Source organism: Ischnura elegans, chromosome 11, assembly GCF_921293095.1.
Source record: "Ischnura elegans chromosome 11, ioIscEleg1.1, whole genome shotgun sequence".
Lineage (NCBI taxonomy): Eukaryota > Metazoa > Arthropoda > Insecta > Odonata > Coenagrionidae > Ischnura > Ischnura elegans.
In genome coordinates, this window is record NC_060256.1 from 101775436 (window position 1) to 101798911 (window position 23476).

The window sequence follows — 23476 nt, forward strand, 5'->3', positions numbered from 1 at the left end:
CAAGATTTTTTCCAAGATTTCTACTAAGTAATCTTAAGAAATCTTTACTTTATATTGTAGTTCAAATTTTTCGAGTGATATTTTTCGTAAACGAAAGATAATGTCTACTTTATGTCAAATTTCACGTGAAAAACGGGTCGGCCATTTTTGTTGTGAACCAGACAGATGAGAGCCAAAATCTTCAAAAGTCATTGAAAATACAGGAAAAGCACCAGGTCCAGGAATATTTTGTTTTCTTATTCTATAAAACTCATACCAACGCAAAACCACCTGGATAAATTCAAAGATTTTTTTAGGAAAAACGATATCTCGCGTGGCATTGAAAAATTGGTCATGTTTGGGCCACTGTATCTCACTAAAGAGTCGTATGTATGTAAAATGGCATATAAATCTATATCTGGTAATGGTTTATGAGTATTTACGCCACGTTTCAAGTCTCTATCCCCAAAAAGGTCATTTTGGACTTTATTCCAGCTTTTTCCGATTTCGGACCAGTGCGCGCCGGGTAGGAAGACGATCGGCCGCCGCGGCTGCCGTAAAGGTATTCGGGGCCCATTTCGACAACTATAGTGTATTCGGCAAGCTGAAACTACCAGACCAAGGCATTAGAATGACTTATCAGCTTTAAAAACTGCATGAGTTTCATGATAGCGCTTCCTGTCGGAAGATCGCTGGGCCTACTAGACTCGAAAGCTCTGTAACCTTAACTACTCGACTCGACATCCGTAATGCTACTCGAAACGCTCGAGTCGAGTACCAACTACTCGACTCGACTTGAATTTTCGACTACTCGCACTTCCCTAGAAGATGTGTGTTTTGTTATCACGATTACGTGGCGCGAAAGTTCAAATGAATGTTGGAAACGCGGTCGTATATTTTGTGGTTTGAAGTACTACTGGAATCGGAATCGATTTTTCACCTTGGCAAGTACTCGTTTTCGATTCCGGTTCTTGGTCGAGAATCGAGGAATCGAAGAATCGAGGAATCGAACCGACCCATCACTAGTTAAGAGCTTTCTCATCCTGACGATGATCTTTTCGCATGATAACGTGATTGCGTGATTGAACTCATATTCCTACTGCTAAATGTGACGTGCCTGTGGTTGTGAGGTGACAAATTCAGAAAAGTGTTTTGCACGAATCCACTTGGAAACCCCTGGGCGACGTTGGAAACTACATTGACAGGCACCATGCCGAGTGGTTGCGTCTCGCACAAGTTGCCTGGGGTGCAACTGCTGCAAGATGAGGTTCCGTAATCACTGAGCCCGATCCCGCACCGGGATGCTTGGAAAGGAGGAGCATGGAACTCCTGTGAAGGCAACGGGTGCGCAATTACGCCATTGCGCAGCAGCAGTTATAGGAAACCAGGGCTTAAGGCAAATTGTCTACACAGGCGAGTGCCTGGCTATGACTCGTGCTATCTCTACTTGTGCTTCCCCCGCTGCTTTCACTTCTACCATTCTCTTTCTCTCCAGTTTGGCCTTGAGTGGTAACGGCGTAAACATGCCCGAGTGCAAAGAAATCTCCGGTTCCCTTGGGCCATATTCAACCGCATGCGATGCCACGGCAATAATTGCTAGTTAGAGATATGAAATATAAATTGGAGATTATAATTAACATTTCTCTGAATGTATGAATGATTAACCATTGAAGAATCTTCTAAAATTAATCAAGAGTTTTTTTCCACTAGTGATCGTCATCTACAATGCTAGAGCAGACGTTCAAGTAAACTTGAAACATTCCATGTCAGCAGAGAGATAAAACATTTCCACTTTAAGAAGTGGATTCTAATTGGAACAGTTAGCCCGGTGTAGCATTGTTTTTAAAAACTGAAAATATGTATCTTGGTGCTTTTTCGTCTGATTTTATTTTTTTATAAAGATCGCGGAAAACTTTGAAGGACTGTGAACTCGTGCACGAATAATCCGTAAGCCTGATAAAATGCAGCCGGATAATCAGGAGTCTGCTTTACATCACTTGAGTAAATAATTACCCAACTTGAACATCACTGGCATGGTATCAATTACAGTGTGGTGAACGCAATTACATATTTACTGTTCTGTCATTTTCAAAGATTAATTGAGATGTTAACCCGTTAACGCGCAGTGGTACCGTATGGTACCAGCTGGTAGTGAAATGCTAAACAAAACTTTTTTGTCATTTATCATAATTTATTTGATTTTTGAGTTTTAAATTGATAAGAATGTTTATAATTATATTTTAGAAAGCAGGTATTTGAAAAATTCTTTCGTGATTGTTCCTCCACAGACGATAGTGAAGCATTAAATATTTAGACTAACGAAGTAAGACGCACTTGGTGTGAATTTTGGTGCATTTGGCGCGTGGGAGAGGCTTGAGGGGAGGGGACGCGAGCGGCATTCGCCCAAAATCCATTTAATCACATCTGTCGGACAAAGTCGAAATTGGAGCGCATATCCGAAGTTAACACACCTTTAAAGCCACTCGAGAGGCCTTTTCATGGACCGTAGGCTCCTTTCCTGCGTTCTCGGATCTAAAACTATTTCATCACTTCTCTAAAAGTTGGTAACATTGATTTGTTTAACCCCGACGAGGCGCCTAATAAGGGACAAGTCGTCTCACTAAGCTTCCTTTATTACCTTCTACCATCTTCCGATTTATATTATCAAAGATAAACGACCTCCTAGCAGCATACGCGGAATGAATTTTGCTGTATTGGAGGCGTGGGAGGGGTGAAGCGAGCGGGGAGGGGAGGGGATCGGCCTGCGGCTCTTGTATCCGCGACGCTGCGTGGGCGTTGGAATACATATTTTCTTTGCGGACGCGGACTCAAATTAGGCATTTTGTGGCTAAACGGTGGCAGATACGTCAAAATGCATGAAATTTTGGTCCTATAAGGGCAGTAACTCGGCAAAATCTATAAGAAATGACCATAAAATATTACATTTTTCGAATCATGACCCTCCCCCCCTAAATTGCATTTGAGCGAGGGTCAGGGGTTCACCTAGAGGTCTCAAATTTTTCTGGCCTTATTTTTGATCGGTCCCACAACTTTTTTTCATTGGGCCAGATGGATTTGAAAAAAATCGATTTTTCCGATCCGCCCTACTGTAGGTCCATTGTGCTACCCACCGTAAATGGATCACCCAGAGAGGCCAATGTCCTTGATGAAGGACAAGAGGTCCCCAATGGGAAGATCTCTTACTTCCTTGGGCTCTATAAAAGGTGAGCCCAGGTGCCTATATCGAGTCCTCATGATTGCGGGGCACTCGCATACTAGATGGGTGGTTGTTTCCTCTATCATCTCGCACCATCTACATCTATCTGAGTCCGTTGCCCCCAGTAGGTGCATATGTCTCATTACGTGATAGTGTCCCGTAAGCAGGCCTACTACCGTCCGCACTTGACTTCTGTTCATAAGAAGAAGTCTTCTCTCTAGTCTAGGAGAGATCTCTCCTATAAGGGTTTTTGCCTGACGTAAACCCGGTGTTTCTCGCCAGATCTTTAAGTGTTGGGTTGATCCCCACACTTTGATTACAGCCATCCCCATTGAGGGGGCAACTGGCACAATTGGTTCTGGGCCAATTGGATTCTGTTCAGCGCCGGCCTTGGCCAGTTCATCTGCCTTCTCATTTCCGGTGATACCTGAATGTCCCGGTACCCAGAAAAGTTCTATTTTACAATGGCTGCCCAAAATATTGAGTGCCTTGTAGCATTCAGCCAATAGTTTAGACCTGCACCAAGGTGAGTTCAGGGCTTTTAGAGCAGCCTGACTATCGGTGCATATATGGATTGATCTCCTGTAGAGACCTGTCTCCTCAATGGCGTGCACACAGGTTAGGATAGCAAAAATTTCTGCCTGAAACACTGTGGCATATCTTCCTAATTCCGGAGGTAAACTACTCCCCCATTCGGAACTCCGGGCGGGGACTACTCGAGAGGGTACATCGGTCAAAGGTGATAGAATGTTAAGGATAGGAACATGGAACGTTAGATCACTTCATACCTGCGGTAGGCTAGAGAAGAGAAGATGGAGATGCAAAGAATGAACCTCGACGTATTAGACATCAGCGAAATGAAGTGGCCCCAAGAAGGAGACTTTTGGAGTGGAAGCTACAGAATCTACACACAGGATCGCTAAATAGTAATGCTGGAGTAGGCATAATGCTTAGAAGAAGTGCCGGGATGTGTGTTAAAAGCTACCTGCAGTTTAATGAAAGGATAGTAATGGTGAAGATAGATACTAAACCCGTAGCTACTGTAGTAGTGCAGGTTTACATGCCGACGTCAGATTATGAAGATGAAGAAGTAGAAGATGTCTACCAAGATAAAGCAGAAGTTACCAAGCATGCAAGAGGGGAAGAAAATCTTATTATTTTAGGTGACTGGAATGCCGTCGTTGGCGAAGGTAAAGACAGAACAATAACTGGGAAATATGGGTTAGGTAACCAAAATGAAAGAGGAGAAAGGTTACTTGAATTCTGCACTGAGCACAGGCTAGTGGTTGCCAACACTTAATTCAAAAATCCCCTGCGAAGAAGATACACGAGAAAGATGCCAGGAGACCTTAGAAGATTCCAAATCGACTACATTCTAGTGAAACAAAGATTCAGGAACCAGGTGAAGGACTGCAACAGTTATCCAGGGGAAGATATCGATAGTGACCATAACTTAGTTATGATGAAATGCCACCTTACATTTAAAAAGTTGAAGGAAGCCATGAAAAACATATGGCAGGTTGAAAAATTGAGGGAGGTTCAGCATCAACTAGCTTTTAAAGAGGTTGTAGAAAATGAAATAGGGGCGGATACGACCTACAAACCAATGGAAGAGAGTTGGAAAACCCTTAGAAGTGGTCTGCAGGCAGCAGCTGAGGAAGTTCTTGGTAAAAGAAGAGTTGTGAAAAAACCATGGATCATGCAGGAAGTATTAGATCTCATTGAAGAAAGAAGAAAATACAAGGCTGCGAAAACAGAGGAAGGACAGAATTGTTACAAGAGAATAATGAACGAAATATGTCATAAAGCGCGGAAGGCTAGAGAAACGTGGATGAAAAATATTTGTAAAGATGTACAACACAATCTTAAACATGGAAAAGTAGAGGCCGCCTATAGGATAGCGAGGAACCACGTTAAGGAAAGGGGTGTAAGATATAATACCCTTAGGGACAAAAACGGAGAACTGATGATTGGAAACGAAGACAAAGGGAAGAGATGGAAGGAATATCTGGAAGATTTGTACAAAGGAGGCAGCCTAAGAACGCATGCTATTGAAAGCGAGAGGGAAGTGGATGCCGATGACATGGGAGCCCCAATTTTAAGATCAGAATTTGATGCGGCTGTAAGAGACCTTAGGATAAATAAAGCGTCTGGCATTGATGATATTCCCGCAGAGCTAATAAAAAATGCAGGAGAGAAGATGTTGAACCAGCTATACAAAATCATTAGTGAAATTTATTCTACAGGTGAGATACCAAAGGACTTCGAGAGGAACATTATAATCCCTATTCCTAAGAAGAAAAGAGCGGAGAAGTGCGAAGATTTTAGGACCATAAGCCTAACTACACATGCGCCGAAGATACTGACAAGGATCATCTATAGAAGAATAGAACGAAGAGCAGAAGAGTTTTTGGATGAGGACCAATTTAGATTCAGAAAAAACAAAGGCACAAGGGAAGCAATATGGGCCCTGAGACTGCTCATAGAGAAGAGAATGGAAAAGAACAAGCCAACGTTCGTTGCGTTCGTGGACTTAGAGGAGGCATTAGACAACCTGGATTGGAGCACAATGCTTAGAATCCTAAAGGAAATTGGGGTTCTTTACAATGACAGAAGAATCATTCACAGTTATACAAAAACCAAGTAGCGGTGATAAAATCAGGGCCCAGCTATGAAGAAGCAAGAATTAGGAAAGGAGTGCGACAAGGCTGTACATTGTCACCGTAATTTTCAACGTTTACATTGAGAAAGCCATTAATGAAATCAAAGAAAAGGCATTGGGTGTGAATATCCATGGAGAAAAAATTAGCATGCTAAGATTTGCCGATGACATAGCTGTTAGAGCAGAAACAGAGAAGGATTTGAAAAATACCCTGGTTAATATGGGTAGGGTAATGGGTGAATATCAACTGAAAAGAAACACGAAGAAAACCAAGATATTAGTATGCAGCAGAAGAGAAGAAGTCAAGACTAACATTAACCCTTTCACTGCTGTGGACGTACCTAGTACGTCCGCACGGCAGACTGCGGTGGACGTAGTTTTTCTTCCTCCCTGCCATGCGGTCAGCACTTTCGCCGAAGCACTTCGAAGGGACCCACTAATCAAGGACCCTTTCCTCGACAAACTCACCCACGCAGGACCGTCTCATCGGCCCTACCAGCGGGGGCCCTACCTCCGGAAAAGTGATCGCTCTGACTACAATTTGAAAATCAATCAATCAATCCGATCATCACAAAATGATTGTTTTCATCGCACTCCTGCCAATCAAGCAATCAAGTGCGTCTTTGAACCGTGTTTCTGCGATGAAAAATAACGATTTTGTTAACTTTGATATAATGGCCGTTTTCCGGTGGTCCGCAGCCACGTTTTGTTGCAAAGTTAACAAAATCGTTATTTTTCATCGCAGAAACACGGTTCAAAGACGTACTTGATTGCTTGATTTGCAGGAGTGTGATGCAAACAATCATTTTGTGATGGTCGGATAGATTGATTGATTTTCAAATTGTAGTCAGAGCAATCACTTTTCCGGAGGTAGGGCCCCCGCTGGTAGGGCCGATGAGACGGTCCTGCGAGGGTGAGTTCGTCGAGGATAGGGTCGCGGATTAGCGACCCTTCGAAGGGTGTACCACACCCATCCTGGAAGTACCTGCTCCATGGGCCAGGAAACGCATTTTAACATTTTCGCTGCATGTGAGGAGAAGGTTTCCGGAGATTGAACAGCAGCGAAAGGGTTAAAATAGGGAAGCAAAAACTGATAGAGGTGGATGAATTCGGTTATTTGGGAAGTAAGATAACTAGTGATGGGAGAAGTAAGAAAGAAATAATCAGCAGAATAGCTCAGAGAAAGAGAGCATTTCACCAAAAGAGAGACCTGCTTACAGCGGGAAACTTAAATATGGAAGTAGAGAAAAAATTTGTAAGAAACTATATTTGGAGTATGCTCCTATACGGAAGTGAGGCATGGACAATGACCGCAGTGGAGAAAGCAAGGATAGAGGCCTTCGAAATGTGGTGCTAAAGAAAAATGATGAAGATCAAATGGATCGACTGAGTCAGTAACGAGGAAGTCCTAAGAAGAGTAGGAGAGAAGAGAAGCCTCATGAAAACCTTAACAAGAAGATGGAACAACCTTGTAGGCCACATCTTGAGACATGATGGCCTGATGAAGACAATCGTCGAGGGACAAGTGGAAGGCAAGAACGGAAAAGGAAGACCTTGAACAAAATATATGGAACAAGTAAAGAAGGATGTGAAAGAGAAGAAATACGTAGGTGTGAAAAGATAAGTTGGTAGGAGAACTGAGTGGAGAGCTGCGTCAAACCAATCCTAGGGTTGTTGACCAGTGATGATGATTTCTAGCATTAACATTCATATTAATGAAACTCAGCAGCAGCATGAATTTTTATGAACTGTGATAATTCAACACTCTTTCTGGCTATTCAGCTCTAATTAAATGTAAACAGCAAGTTTAATAATACAGTTAAACTTCGATTTTACGCTCTTTGATTTTACATCAAGTCTTGTTTTTACATAGCGACACTCAAGTCCGGCTGGAAAGCATAGGGAATTGCCATGGTGAAACTTCGATTTTACATCTTTTCTTGATTTTACAGTTTTTAGATTTTGTGCAGCATAACCCCTGGCCCAAAGAGGCCGCCAATCTTGATTTGACACAGTTGTCTTTTGACTTGATTTGAAAATCCCGACTGGAGTAATATGAAGTTAGGTTATTTATTCGTCTCAATGAGTTGCAAAAATGAATACAGGAACGGTTGAAATGACATCACGCTGTTGAGCGTGAAACTAAAAACATCGCGAATCTAATTATTGCTTCCCCCTGCGCCCTCTTCAGTAATATTTCAGGCTCTTTTATGAACGCAAATATCGCTCTTAGTTCAACTTTGCCGTAGAAGGATATTGAAACTTAAAAGATACGGCAGCATATGTAACGTGTAGCGTAACGTACAGCGTGTGTAACGTGTACATACAGAATAACGTGCAGCGTATGTAACGTGTATGTAGCGTGTATGCGTATCTACTTTTGACTAAGACAGGTGATTGCTGGAAATGTTAACATTATCACAAAAGGTGGCTAGGTGGTAAGCGTTTATTTTTAATGGAACGGGAGTTAATGCCCTCAGAGAATAACTCGCGTCGTCAATTGTCATGTAATCATTGAAGTCAAATTCAAGACGTGAGTGATAAGGCAGTCTCTTTAAACTCAGGAATGGCTTAGCACCATTAAATCGAAGTATAAAAAGTGTCCGGTGTTGTTATCAGACATGGGGAAGCAAAATATTTCGTGAAGATGACTCACACGTCTTGTGAGTCGAAGGTCCCGGCACTGAATCCATAGAAGAATGCCGACAGAGAAGCTATACCCGGTAGATTCAATCTACTAATGTTAAATTTTCATGGGAAAATGCTTTTTTAATGAGTAAAAATTATAAAGAGGGAAAATTGTTCCAGAATATTAGTAATTTTTTTACACATCACTGGCGGCATGACGGCAGTTGCATGGTTATTTAAATAGCTCAATTAAAAAAAGTGATCTTTACACCGGAAAAATCTGAATTTCTGAATATCCTGGGTCCTATGTGCTGCTCCGTATTATCATAGAGTAAGTATATATAGAGAGCTCACCACACGTACAAAAAACGTATACGTTTTTGGTGTAGTTCTAGAACAATTAACCAGATGGCTATGAACAATTTTGGCAATTTTTTAAATTTGCTCGTTCCAAAAGTATAAAAATATATTCTGAAGCAGATAGGGTTGCTGCTTTTAGTGGAGACATTAATTATTCGATTTTGTTTATAACAATTGTTATAAAAAATATTTTCTCGAATTTCGGCTAGTTACTTGACTTTTCCGAGTTTATATTCCTAATCCATTTTCCGGCAGACTGTTCTTAGTATAAAGTTGAAACTTGCAGGAAATGTTTATAGCACATTTTTTTCCATACTGGTAAACTTTAATTTGTTTATAACTCAGTTTCAATGTTGTTATGTGTGTTTATATATCTTTCGGACGAAAAATCTGGAATTTTGCAGGGTAATAATCAATCGCCTACTAACTTTGGTATCTTACGATATAGGTCCATATATGCTGCATATGAAATTTGAACAAAACTATAAATTTATTTTTGGTGAAAGAATTGTAACTTTATCTCTATTACAAGGGGAGTTATGAATTTTTAATGGCCGCACCTCGTTAGGCTTTCCTTACTGGCCTGGGTCTACGCTGAAAGCTCCCGCCTCCTAAGGAGTTCGTTTTGCCATCAGATAGGTTGGCGAGGCGAGCTTGTTTTGACGAGGAAGAGATTTTCCGTGAGGGAAGATGTTTTCACTTCAAGAGACATATAAATCTTATTGATGTTCATCGCTTCGTTGAACGATCAACATATCGAATGAAATACCTTTCGAGTAGTGTGCTTCAGAACTTCAGTTAGGAAATACCTCACTTTGGTGAAGTGTAGATGTTATTTACAACACCAAGTGCCGGAATATTATAATAAAATAGGAATGCGAGATTGGATCCCTACACTGAAAACAATGCACTGTTTGCCTTTCGCCAACGGTCATAGCCTCTTCACCGCAGTTGGTAACTAAAGCTTAAAAGTATTTGGTAATGAATCCTTAAGCGTGCAGAAGCAAATGAACACAAAGAGGTATGCATCAGCGGTAGCATTTTTGGGAATAGGGGTGGTCGGTGACCTTGATTTGTTTGCTTGATAGCAGGATGAGTAATGGCCCATTCTGTTACCACGTCGAAAATGAAAAGGTTTCTTTCGGCTCCACCAGGTTTCTACTTCTGGTCTTAAGTATGGGGCCGGGGATCATCTAATGTATGGTTTTGTCTTTCCTTGAAACCTTAATTTGATCATTGTTGTGATAATCGTCGTCTCGTCAATAACAAGATGCATTGTCATTTGAGGAAAGTTTTGTTTTAATCGTGAGTCGGTTTACTTTTAGTTGAGGTTCTGAAAAGTAAAACAAATAGCGGGTGCTGCTACGCCCGGGTTTACTCATTGCTTGAGTTCTTGCAGTCGGGATATGAATCCCTTCCGCCAGGGGCCGAAAAACGAAATATCCAAAGATACATTTTACGCGGTGATCATTTACACATCAATATCAAATTGAGTATTTTTAGCATGTTCAGAATGTAAGTTGTTGGGGCACTAGAAAATATATGGCAATTCATAGCTTTTGATTGTTAAAAATGTTTTCAAGAACTAAATTCTGCAGTCGCCAGCCTTGATCTGCACTCTCTTCCGGCCTATTGGACGAATCGTGCACTGATGGGCTTCTGTCATGCAAGTGTGCCAGCTGTACACTCGTTAGCATTACATGCGATGTAAAAGTGTTAAAAAAAGCTTCATCTTCCTGCTCTAATTTATTCAGCGACAGTGGGAAAAAGAAGTTACTTCAGATGAATCCTCAGCCATCAAGATTTTATGGTCCTCCGAAGATTCATAAAGATAACGCGTGTTCGCCCAGTGGTTTCGTGCATAGGCTCACCGTCCTAAAAGTTAGCCTCTAAATTAAATATCATATTTAGGCAATTGTCTGTTTTTTCACCAAAATATAGTATTAAGACCTCCAATAACAAGACGCATTGTCATTTGAGGAAAGTTTTGTTTTAAGCGTGAGTCTGTTTACTTTTAGTTGAGGTTCTGAAAAGTAAAACAAATATTGCCGGTACTAGGCCCGGGTTTACTCATTGCATAAATTCTTGCCGTCGGGATATGAATCCCTTCTGCCAGGGGTCGAAAAACGAAATATCCAAAGGTATATTTTACGCGGTGAGTATTTATATAACAAATGGAGTATTTTTAGCATGCTCAGATTGTAAGTTGTTGCGGCACTAGAAAAATGTGGCAATTGAAAACCATCCGCCCTCCCCTTTTTTGGAATTAAACCTCCTGTTATGTAGTTCTTTGAATCGAAACTGCAAATACAATTTGCATCGTAGGCCTCATGGGGAATCCTAATCCGTAGGCTAAAATATGTCATCGCATTAAAATCTTGAGTCATTCATTCATTAATGGTTACAAAATATTTGATTCTATGTATGTACATTAGATATGGATTGTTCTTCGTACACAATGTAACAGTAAAAACTTATTTTTTGCCTTTGATAACAAGTTATCCATTACAATATGGATTTTCAACACTAATACAGGATTTGTTTCCATCATTCAATATGAAGCAGGTTCGAAGATTTTCGAGGTGTTCATCAGATGATCTATGCATTCTCTTCGGCTTTTCACCGCGTCCGTTGGCTTTTGACGAAACTGTTCTCGCTAAAAGCCAACGGACGCGGTAGAAACTCGAAGGGAAGGCAGAGATCATGCAACATAAAGTTTTTAGTCCAAACTGCAACCGACCTGTCGACGAGCCTTTCCGGAGATACTTCCTCTGAGTGGCTGAAATGTCATCACATCTCACCGTATGAAAATAAATCACAACCAAGTTTATTTTGATCAATCAATTAAAACCTAAGCGAAGAAGATTTGATTATTTCCAAAGCTGAAAAAAGGAACAGTGTGCTAATCCGTAATAAAGTCTCATACATCGCCAAATGTGATGATGTGTTGGAGGATACCTCATTCGTGATTCTCCCCCGTGATCCAATAGATAGATTCCAAAAAAGTGTTGAAAAAAGTGTTATCTTCCTGCTCTAATTTTATAAGTTAGCCCCTAAATTAAATATCATCTTTGGGCAATTGACTGGTTTTTCACCAAAATATAGTATGAATAGCTCCATCATTTTGTCACAGAAACTTCAACACCTTACGTTACCATCCAACTCCAAGCTAGTTTCATTTGACGTAAAAATCTATTTACTTCTCTACCTGTGCAAAAAAACTTTTTACTTTGAGAGACTTACTGAGAGACTACAACATTGACAACAGTGTGTCTTGTGAACTTAATTGTCTAATGGAACAGCGTGCCAACCAAAATTTTTTTTTTTTACAATAAGAATATTTATCACCAAACAGACAGCCTTGCGATGGGTTTCCCCTCACACTTGTAATAGGCGAAATATTTGTGGACAATTCAGAACGCCAATTATTATTTGATTCGGGCATTCTATCTTATCTAACATCTTCTGGTGCAGTTATGTTGACTACATCATTTGCCGCTGGATCGGAACTGTCAGACAATTATATAATTTTCAGTCTTTTAAATGCTCAACATCCTAATTTTACGTTCACAGTAGAAATAGAATCCAAAAAGCAACTAAACTTTCTCGATCTCTCCATATCCATAGTTGGTGACAAACATGAATTTGTTGTACACAGAAACCCTTCCTATTGTGATACAATCATTTTGAGTTACTCATGCCATCCAACCTCCCAAAAGTTATCCTCCTTTCATTCTTACATATATTGGTCAATCTACTTTTAAATGCAGTCAGCGACCAGCAGAAAGCGCGACCCATTTCACAGCTTTGTTCCCTTCCCCCATCAAAGAGAATTCTAAAAATTGGTGCCGATCATTGTTTGTGGGAGACCTTTCCAACAGATTTGCAAACAAATTCCCCGAAAATTAATTCAATATTTCTTTCTACAACCCTTGCACTCTCGGTGAAGTTCTGTGTCGTAACAAAGGCAAAATGGAACCCGGCATCCGGAATCAATGCGGCATTTACAAAGTTAATTGTAAATCATGCAACTTGCGTTACATTGGTCAAACAGGCAGAAGTTTCATTATCAGAATGAAAGAACATAGAAGGTGCAGGATGATTGGGATAAAACGTAATTTCTCGCCAAAAATTTGGTACAGACTTTTCAATCTTGTCATTTTCAACCAGAATTTTCTCCACCCCTTCAGTAAGGGCACAAGGCTTGATGTTTTAGAACAATTTGGAATAGTAAAAATTGATACAAATATTCTAATGAATGAACAAGTGTTTGTCGCCCACTCTCATCTCCTTAGGAGCCCTTTCCCGAAAACAAATGGTCAAATTCTTTCTTCGCCCACTCCTTAACCAACTCCAACCTCCACATTGTTTTTTTCCGTCCGCCCACCCTCTCTCCGGTATTGTGTTGACCATTTTCATCGGCCTGCAATCCCTTCTTAGTACTCCTGCCAATTCTCACTCCTTTCTCAGCTTCCCTTTGGCTAATCCTCTCCCCCGCCTCTTTCCTGCTTCGCTACTTACTCCCACCACTCCATTTCTAACGACACAACGTACAGTGGTCCCAAATCGAAAAAAGCTGGCCAAAAGTCATTTTTTCGACTTTTCACGAGGAAGTTTTGAATTATGTATTCGGATTCTACAGGATATGGCCTATAATATTTTGTACCCGTTAGGTCTGTGTAATCATTATGTTGACCTGTGCTACCCGTCAAACATGGGCATGTTCACGTTCAGTCTAAAACGCCCGAGGCGTAGAAATAGTCCATTTTAGGGTAATTCAACTTAATAAATGACTATTTTAATTTCATGGGATTCATCTATCAATTTTACTACGGTAAGTTTGCATATTTTTTCACAATATTATAGTATTTTCTGCTCGTTTCAGAATTTATTATAACAATATTAAGTTATTTATGATGTTTGCTATTTTTGGGCCTATTTTTAGTCAAATGTGTCGATATAGTTTTGTGCTCCTCCGTGCTCCTCGAAGATTCCTATGCTGAATCCTTGGAAAGAGTATGTACAACAAGGTGGAGAAAAAAAATCCTGCTTATACTTGCCTATCCGACATCTAGAGGGTTTTAAGTTGAGCGGTGCACCGCTCCGCTGAGGGTGGCTGGCAGGCGGGAGACAAATCGCTCAAATATACCTATATCGGTGGTCAAACTTGCATGGTGTATACATAGCATAATTCTACATCCTGTAAGATTACATACATTTAGTGCTTCACGCCTATCGTATGCACACTTCTCGTTTGTGCACTAACCTTCAAATATTCATGAAAACAAGGAGGGCCGGTTTTCATTCTCTTACTAAGAAACATATTGAGTGATCAAAAGCGACTACTTACGTCACTATGCGAGACTCTTACAGTAACCACAAGATGCTTTTCTCTGCAAAACTTTCCTCATATTTTTATAGAGAAGGGATCCCTTACATGCTGTACAGTGCTGTTGGCACGTTATTCCGAAATATGGTCTTAGCGCAAAGAGAAATAAATGCTCCCTAACGCCAAGAATTGTTCATAGGATCATTTCAACAGCCCAAAGACGTAGATAGGATGAAATTCGGAGGGAGAAATTCACCTAAACCTACCAAGGGAGCGTGCGTCTTGCAAGTGCATTTTTTTATAATAATGGAATGAGGATGACGGCCTCCCTCACCAGAGCCATTGCATGGATGTGGTGAATATTTCACACTCAGTTTTATTTAATGATTTTTTTTAGTGAATAAGAGCTGTGCTCCGAACTGTTTTAACACGGCGAACTCGAGAAACTTCTTCTGTGCAGATAATTAAGGCCCCTTTCAGACGTGACTGCTTTTCGCCGGCCGCCGTCCACGGCACGGCACAATGCCTTTAAATAACCATAGTTAGCAATGGGTGTCTTCAGACGAGTCGAATCACGCCGTGGACGGCCGCCGTGGTATCCACGGCTCCCATTTCAATCCGGCCCGGCGTACGCCGTCCACGGCGTGAAATGAACACTGTGGTGTATTGGACTGTTCGGACGCGTCGACTTATGCCGTCCGCCGCGTAGTTCTATAGAATTCAGAGTAGCGTGATCGGCGAAGAAATGCGGACATGAATAATATTTCATCGTTCCCATATTTTAAATTGTGTTTTTGAGCGAGATGGGAGATTTTGTAGTGGACGTTGACGCTTTTCTACCAAATCCAAGTCATGCTATTACGTGTGCGATATGTCCAACAGCTATCAACCTATCTAGAGCTAATCATTTATTTAAATGGAGAAATAGAGAAAAAAGGCTAAAATATGTGTATTCTATTAAGTAAATAATAAGACTAACGATGTACGCAAAAATAGTCTATATGACTTTATGTACATATCAATTGTAAATTACACCGAGTCTAGACATTCCATACAATCGGGGAGCTGCCGCGGACTGCGCGCGCGGCAAAAACATCGATTTTTATTTTTAGTTGATTCTAATGGTCGTATTTGATTTCTTTTGATGGACACTCTAAAACGTTTGATGTAATTTAATGTAAATATTTTGAGATAGCACGGTGATCCTTTTCTTATAATCCCAAATAAACACAAAATTTCGACGAAAAACAGTCCTACAATTTGTATCGTATCGACGATAAATATTGATAATTATAACAAAGAAATTAGGTTATATGAAATGTAAATTGAAGGTGGCACTAAATAAATTATATCTTATATGTAATTAACTTGCAAAAAATTCACTTTCCAACGTCCGTCGAACACGGTATTCCCCGTGGACAGCTGAAAGCTCCGAACTGTGCCGCACGTTCGAAAAATCGATCTTAATTTCGGCGTCGCGGGTGGTCGCTTTCTCCTTTTGGTATCACTCTCTATAGGTTTTGTTGCATATGTGGTGTAAATATCTTGAGGTAACTCGGTGATCCTTTTTGTATAATCCTACATGGACATAAAAGTGGAGCCTGAGGAAAAGAGGAGCCTCGTAATTTAAACTTTTTTAAAGGAACTCTACCAAGCATGCATAACCTCAAGGATGCGGAAACAGTTAACTACCAAATCGAGGTATTGAACATTCTGGAGAGGATACAGCAGTTGCGAGCAGTTTCTTCTCCTCTAGCAGGATCAATTCATTCTCCGACATCACTTAATTCTACGCCGTCAAATCAGTCAACTTATTCTGTGAGAGAAGTGGTATAGTGTTTTGGGATTTGGGATGCAGCGAAAGGTTTCAACTTTATCAATATTTTATGTTATTTAAAAATTCTTTGTATGTTTTTTTCTTCCTGTTTGATTTTTTTAATTATTTGAAAGTACTGGAAATAATTTCTGATAGATAATGTTTTGAGAAGTAAGCAATAAAAAATTCTAAAATCGGACTGAATGAAAAAATCACTATAATGCACTACCCAGCTCACATGAAAGTGTTAAGATCCATTACATTATCTTTCTTTAGTAATGAAATTTTATGTTTCCTTTGTCTAAAAACAATTTTATGAAAAATGATGCTTAAATAAATAATTTTAAAAATAAATTAAATAGGTGATGGTTTTCCGGGTTAACACCGCGTTGATACATGTTTTGCGGACGACAGTTTCGGGCGCGTTCCAGCTCCCGTCTTCGGGTCCAAAAAAAGACGGGAGCTGGAACGCGCCCGAAACTGTCGTCCGCAAAACATGTATCAACGTGGTGTAAGCCCGGAAAACCATCACCAATCAACTAACCGCGGAAGCCTCCGTAATAATAGAAATTAAATAATAATAACCTATCAAATGAGTTACTCATTGGCTAGTTACAGATTTCATATTTGTATCGAGGTTCCCCAAACTAAATTTTATATATATGCAGCATAGATAAAATTTATATCAGCAGTATAGATAAACAATTAAAATAATAATTTATATTATTATTTTAAAATTCGCTCCTATTCATGATAACGACTCGAGAACTATTGAATAAATGTCGCTGATGGCCGTGCCGATTGCTTGCCGTACTGTTCTCTGTATTTAACGGCGCGCCGCGCCGTGAACGGCGACCGGCGGAAAGTCGTCTCGTCTGAAAGATGCCTGAATTTCACGGCGCGGTGCCGTGGACGGCGGCCGGCGAAAAGCCGTTGCGTCTGAAAGGGGCCTAAAGTTCTTGGTTTGCCAATGTTTGGCATTCAAATTTCAGGATACGCCGGAAACTCAGAGGCAAGTCTACATAAGCTTGTATATCTTTTATTCAGTGTCAACTCATAGTTTCCGGTTTGTTATTGGTTAGAAAGAGACAACTTTTAGAAATTACATTAATCGTTTCAGCCGTAAAAACACCTCTTAAATTTGAATTCTGGGTGCCGCCAATTTTTTCGTACCTTGCGGTGTACAATACAAATACAGAGAGAAAAGAGTATTTATAAGTGAAGAAGAAGGAATATGTCGTGGAATATTTTAAACTAAGATTTCGACTGAATGAAATCAAGCATGCAAATAATATTCTGACACGTTTTGTGCGAAGAATGTTTTCTTGAAATATGTACCTGAGAAAGTGGAATCAAAGCTCGAGGACAGATGGGAATTTCAAAGAGACGTTCAAAAGCTGGTTGTAGAAAGATATGAAATGCTAAAATGAAGAGATATCGTAAAAATAATTCCAAAATCAGATTCAGACGATCAAAATTACTTTTGTTGCAATTTTAGGTAAAATTACCCCGTTATTAATTTTGGCCAGCTTTTTTCAATTTGGGACCACTGTGCGCCGCATCTCTTTTTACCCTAACCCTCTTTTTACTCCTCTCAAGCCCCACGTGGATTTCACGTAACTCTTCACTTGTATCTTTTCCCACTTTCTCCACTCAGTATGCCTGTTTCCCACCCCTTCTTCAAACGTGTCAAATCCTCACCAACCCCTTTTCTCAAAGGTAAAAATGTTATGTTTATATGTAAGACACTGTCTTGAACCAGATGATGGCTCTGTGAGCCAAAACGCGTTGTAGGCATTAAAATGTTTTGGAAAATTGCTACCAGCTTTTATGTAAATAAATGTGAATTCTTTTGTATATTTGTTCGCAAGCTTTTACGTTTTACATGTCCTTTATTCCTGAAATAAGAATCTCCAAACCAACAACTCCTATTATCATAAATGTGTCTCCGCTTTTGCAACAAATTTTCAGCGTGGAACTAATTCATGGCTAATATTTCCTTGGTTTATTAAAAGGAGTTCAGAAAGTTTCACAAAGTGGCTCAGCATCATGTCTGCCGACAAAATACCATTGACGATATTATCTCTCAAATTTGCCAATGTTCCATTAACGCATTGCGGAAGGCACCTCGTCAAAGGAATCATTCTGTCTCGCATTTTATTACACTGCTAAATGTAAAACCCCTCCAAAGTCCATTCGATATTCGAGCATATCTCCTCTCACAATTTCATCAACATCTGTGGTGGTGGAGTGAATACTTCCGTAACCCTGTCTAATTGATAGCCTATTCGTTTAGTTTTGTGAATATATATTTATAGGGCCTGCGACCCCCCTGAAAATTCCCTCTCTCTCCTGCTTGGCTTTCGGACAGCAATCTTTGAAGTGCATGAGACAGTTAAAACACTTATTCACACTGCATGTTGTAAAAGTGTTTTCAGTAGTAATGGGGAAAGCCAAGCAGAGAGAAGAGGGAAGATTCGTGGAAGACGCAGCTCACCAGGCGAAAAAAGAAATCTCCTATAGGACCCGATTCCGCCCTCTCAGCCTATCCTCTCAGCCCGATGTAAACATCGTCTTCCCTTCCCTCGATGCTTGGGAGAGTTAGGAAGAGGTGAGGGCGGGAAGGAAAGGGGACAGGCGAGGGAAAGGGAAAGACCTTGAACGCGCTCTCTCTCGCACCTTGCGTGCCCCTCCAATGCCATCTATCTGCTGTAGGAGAATTAAAACTGTCGATACGATTTTCTCCTATGCCGTGAGCCCTCTACAATATACTTACTCTATGGTATTATCTATGGTATGCTTTTTGGAAAGGGGTAACTGACAGCTGGGGTCATTAGCGCCATGAAGTAAGGGCTGGGGGGGATAGGAACCCTATGTTAGGAATAGCCAGGTTGTAATGATAGGCTCCCAAGGGACCAGGACTTAACGTCCCATCTGCTGGACAGAGTGCTGCACTGGAAGTGCCCTCCACATTACACTCAAGTAGGGATGATTCTCATTCCATCTCTGATAAGTTTCTGCTACTGCCAGGACTTGAACCCAGGCCTGCAGGGTGTAAAGCCTTGGTGATGTATTCGCAAAATTTTGCTCCCTGTTAATGGGGTTAATTTGGATGACTATCCTCAGATATCTCATTTCTTCAATCTCCAATCTTTGTTTGTCTGCAGGTGGTTAAACGGATTTCCTGTAAACTGCTGTTAATGAGAATATTTTCGAAAACTAGCTTCTCTGCGAGCATTTAGTATTACCATTCAGAAATTTATCCAGGGTAACAGAAGTAATCTTAGTGCCAGAAATGCTAGCAATTCTACTATGTTATTCAACCAAGGGAAACATTGTTCAGGAATGCAACGTTGTTTCTCTTAAGGAAACTCGTCATTTGTGGTGTTGCTTGTGAGTGAATAAGATTATCAGGTTTCATTTTCTTGCCTTTAAATGAGTAATTGAATCTGGGGAACATATATCTGACGTGATTGAAAAGGATTTCATGCTCCTTTGGCATAAAACCTCACATATGAGACTTTTTCTGGTTCCAGTTCTGACTTAAATCAGAACTATACATACAAAAGTGTATGACTAAGGGTTCTAAAAATAATGAGCATGTGTTATCCTGAAAACTATACTACTCCTCAATACCAACTCTTGATTTTTACACACTTTGATTTTACACAGTGCCTATATTTCGGTCCCTCCAACTGCGTAAAACCAAAGTTTTACTGTAATGTTGCCATAGATTTAAAAAATTGTCGAAAAAATGAAAAAGAATAAAATATTACAGTTTTGTACCATGTTTATGAAAACCCACATTTTTATTCGAACCTAAGGGAAGAAAATAAGCCAGCCTACCTTGGCCCACCAACCCACACTTACATTTCACGGTTAAAAAAACAACATTTTCAGAAGAAAAAAGGTGATGCCCTTGAATTTCAGCATCTGAAATCAAATTCTACCTCCAAAAATATTCATCTAAATGCTGCTACCCAAATTTCGAATGCAGTACACTCCTGATTGTCTGGGCTAACGGTGGGTGGGTATGGGCAGCACGAATGATCGGAAAACACAAGTAATCGGAACTTTCACTTTAATTTCTTGTTACTTCCATCATTAACATAAATCAATCAGTCTATTACTATCTACGCTCATTTTATGTTATTTTTTTATTTTTTTACGGAATCATTGAGTTATCTTCTCGCAACTGCAATCGTTTTAGCTGCGATAACGTCATTGCCGTCGTGTTCTTACCACTGCGTGGACATAATTCGTACATCTTTGGTTCCCGAAAACCATGTGTCCATGGCTGCAAGATCATGGATTTAGAAGCGTGGTTTGCATGAATGGTTCAGATTCACTGCCCAACGTCGGAAACAACACTGTCAGGCACCACGTCGCATCTTGCACAAGCTGCCCACGATGCAGCTGCAGTGGGACGTGCATCCGTGATCACTTAGCGCGATCATGCACTCTGCGATGCTTGAAAAACAGGAACACAGAACTCCCGAGAGGGCTATAGGCACGTGATGAGCCCATCGCCCAGCAGTGGTTATGGCAAACTGTCAACGCAAGCAAGTGCATGGCTATGACTCACGCCATACCTGCTTCCACTTCTTCATCCCATCGCCTTCACTTCTACTCATCTGCGTCCACTATTCATTTCCTCTCCAGTTTGACTTTGACCAGTCAAAGCGGCGTAAGCATGCCCTAGTACGACGAAATCTCCGGCTCCCTTGGGCCGTATTCAACTGCATGCGAATCCACGGCAATCATTACGCTTCCGCAATGTGAAGTATACATTTAATGATCGCAGATAAAATTTTAATAAATTTATGATTAGTTAACCACTGAAGAATCTCCTAAAATTACCGAAGAGTTCATTTTCCCGCCACAGATCGTTGCCCTCTTCAGCTAGCCATCAGGCGTCCAAGTTAACTTGAAATATTCCTTGTCAGCAGTTAAATAAAATAATTCCACTTTACCAAGGGACTCTAATCGAAATAATGGGTCTGGTGTAGCCATGCATTAAAATGCAAATATCCTGCTGCTTTTGTGTCCGATTTAATTTCTTTAAAAAAGATCGCGGAAAACATCAAGTGAGTGCAAACTCATGCACGGATAATCTGCAGCACGTATAAACCGCACTCGGATAATTGTGAGTCTGCCATGCGTGATGATTAATTTATATCACTCCGGTGTCAAATGTGAAGTGAATGCCCACCATGTTTTTACTTATGCATTCTTTTATTGGAAAAATTTGAACGAGGGACCTTGTGCCTTGGCAGGGTGTTTTATGTTGTTGAAGTTTATTCGGGATTGCCACCGGATAAGGTTCTCCATCTCTGCCGACGTTTCGATGCATATGTCAGCGCAGCCCGGGAAAAAAGGCGGGAAAAGGCGGACCAATCACGAGTCACCTGATCTGGAGCCCATACTATATAAGTGGGATCACCCAACGCAAAGACAAGCCCTGATGACGATGGACGACTCGGCCATCGAAACGTCGGCAGAGATGGAGAACCTTATCCGGTGGCAATCCCGAATAAACTTCAACAACAGCATACGCCGGGAAAACCTCAGATCTTTCTTCAGGGTGTTTTATGTTCTCCTTATTAGTTCAAAAACTTGGGTGTTAAAATTATTTTTCAATTTATTGTATTTCCCACTTGGAGTTGTGCTTGTTACATCGTTTAAACACTGGTTTTTGTTTGGGTGCAGGTACATGATGCTGATTGGTGGGGAGAATCAGGTGTACTTCATTGACCGTGACAACAATGTGTTCCAAGTGGATGGCCTGAGGTTCCCACATCGCAAGGATGCCAAACGACACCTCTCGGCCACTTTGCTCGATGGGGTGAGTGAGTCTTGTAACAATGAGTGTTTGTGCTCCCCTTGCTTTCTCTCGAATGCATTGTCTCATTTGTTGGATATCAGTTTAGGAAAAAAGTTTCTCCTGCCTAAGTAGTCATGTTGATGAGAAAATACCATTGCCATTGAGAATGTGAAATTTTGGTGATGAGGTTTAGTGCCGTTAATCTGTTAATCCCTGTGGCTGTTATATTGTGGTGGTGGCAGGTGGTGTAAGTTTATATTCTACACCTCTTACAGTTGGGAATACATGTGTCTCTCTTCTTTTATGCCTACTGGAGAAAATTTCCTACCGGAGAAAGAAGGCTGGAGAAGCATCTTCCATAATTGGGAGAAATAGGGAGAGGAACTTTATTATCCACATTCATTTTTTTCCTACAACAAACATTGTATCATTTCTCAAGATATTTAGGTGAAGTGTTTTTTCACTTAAGTGAACTGCCAAAGTTGCCAAAGCACCAAAGTCGTGGTAGCCAAAGGTGCCAAATTTGAATCCCCGAAACGTGTACCGTAACCTCTTTTATTTTTTGTGTTTCTTTCTCCACCATATTGAAAATTATGCAAAGTATCATTGATATAGAGAAAAGATTTTCTTAATTTTAGTGCTAAAAATTAGTTGCACCATAATCCTAAATAAATAGTAGCATGGAAAGGGCAACGCCTATACATAACTACTTTCAATTGAAAAGTTGGCAAAGAGGAAGAGAGATAATTTTATAAACACGGCACCTGATGCCTGGTAGGTGTCAACGGCCATTACAACGATGGAAAAGTCTTTGATTGAAACATCGACAGAGAGGTAGATGGAGCACTTCACCCAGACAGAAACCCGAGATGAATTTCATTCGATCATGAATTAGTTTTTTTTTCCCCCTTCCATGCTAATATTTAGATATTTCTGTTTATGGTACACCTATTTCTTGTTCTTAAGCAAAAAACTTTTTTTCAATATCAACTTTGCATCATTTAAATATGGTGAAGAATGAAACCCAAAAGCTTAAGAAGGCCAATGTATTGAGGTATAATTTTCAAGAGTTTCCGAAAGTAAACCAGCATTGCAAAACCACTAATCTATGTGATATAATGAGAAAATAATGAGCCAAAACATGATGTATTTATGGCATCATTTACGTTTGTTCGTCACATCCATAGTAGTTTAATAAAACCAAATAATAAGCTCTTAATTTCAAATTGACATCATGTTTTGGCTTAATCTTTATCAAATATTAAGCAGATTGGTAATTTTTAAATCCCACGGAGATAAAATCATTAATATAAAAAGGTTGGTGTTCTGTTTAGTTTTCCCCTATACACAACTCGTGCTTCCTAACTTGTCTATAATGATTGGGGTCAATTACGGAATTGGTGAGGCAGGTAGCCCAGTTGCGCTCTGGGTGAATGGAATGGGAGGACATGTTAATCTACCAAGTTTCATGGTTGCTAGCACGGACTAAAAATATGTCGAGAGATGACAAAACACTTGTCATAGTCTATAAAATGAATGTGGATAGCAAAGTTTTCCTTTTCATTTCCCCGATAATGGAAGATACTTCTCCAGCCTCTTTCCAATCATAAACTTAGCCGGTAGAGATGAACCATACCCCTCACCTCAGTTGGAGAACGTTC

At 40.4% G+C, this 23476-nt stretch overlaps 1 protein-coding gene across 2 annotated transcripts in view; it reads left to right on the forward strand.

The window, feature by feature from the left end:
* LOC124168533 (mRNA-capping enzyme) overlaps positions 1–23476 on the forward strand; it is a 133403-nt gene that overhangs the window by 31970 nt on the left and 77957 nt on the right. For both annotated transcript variants that reach the window (XM_046546869.1, XM_046546870.1), the window contains one exon: positions 21701–21836. In XM_046546869.1, the coding sequence (XP_046402825.1) occupies positions 21701–21836 (136 nt within the window). The remainder of the gene's footprint in view (positions 1–21700; positions 21837–23476) is intronic.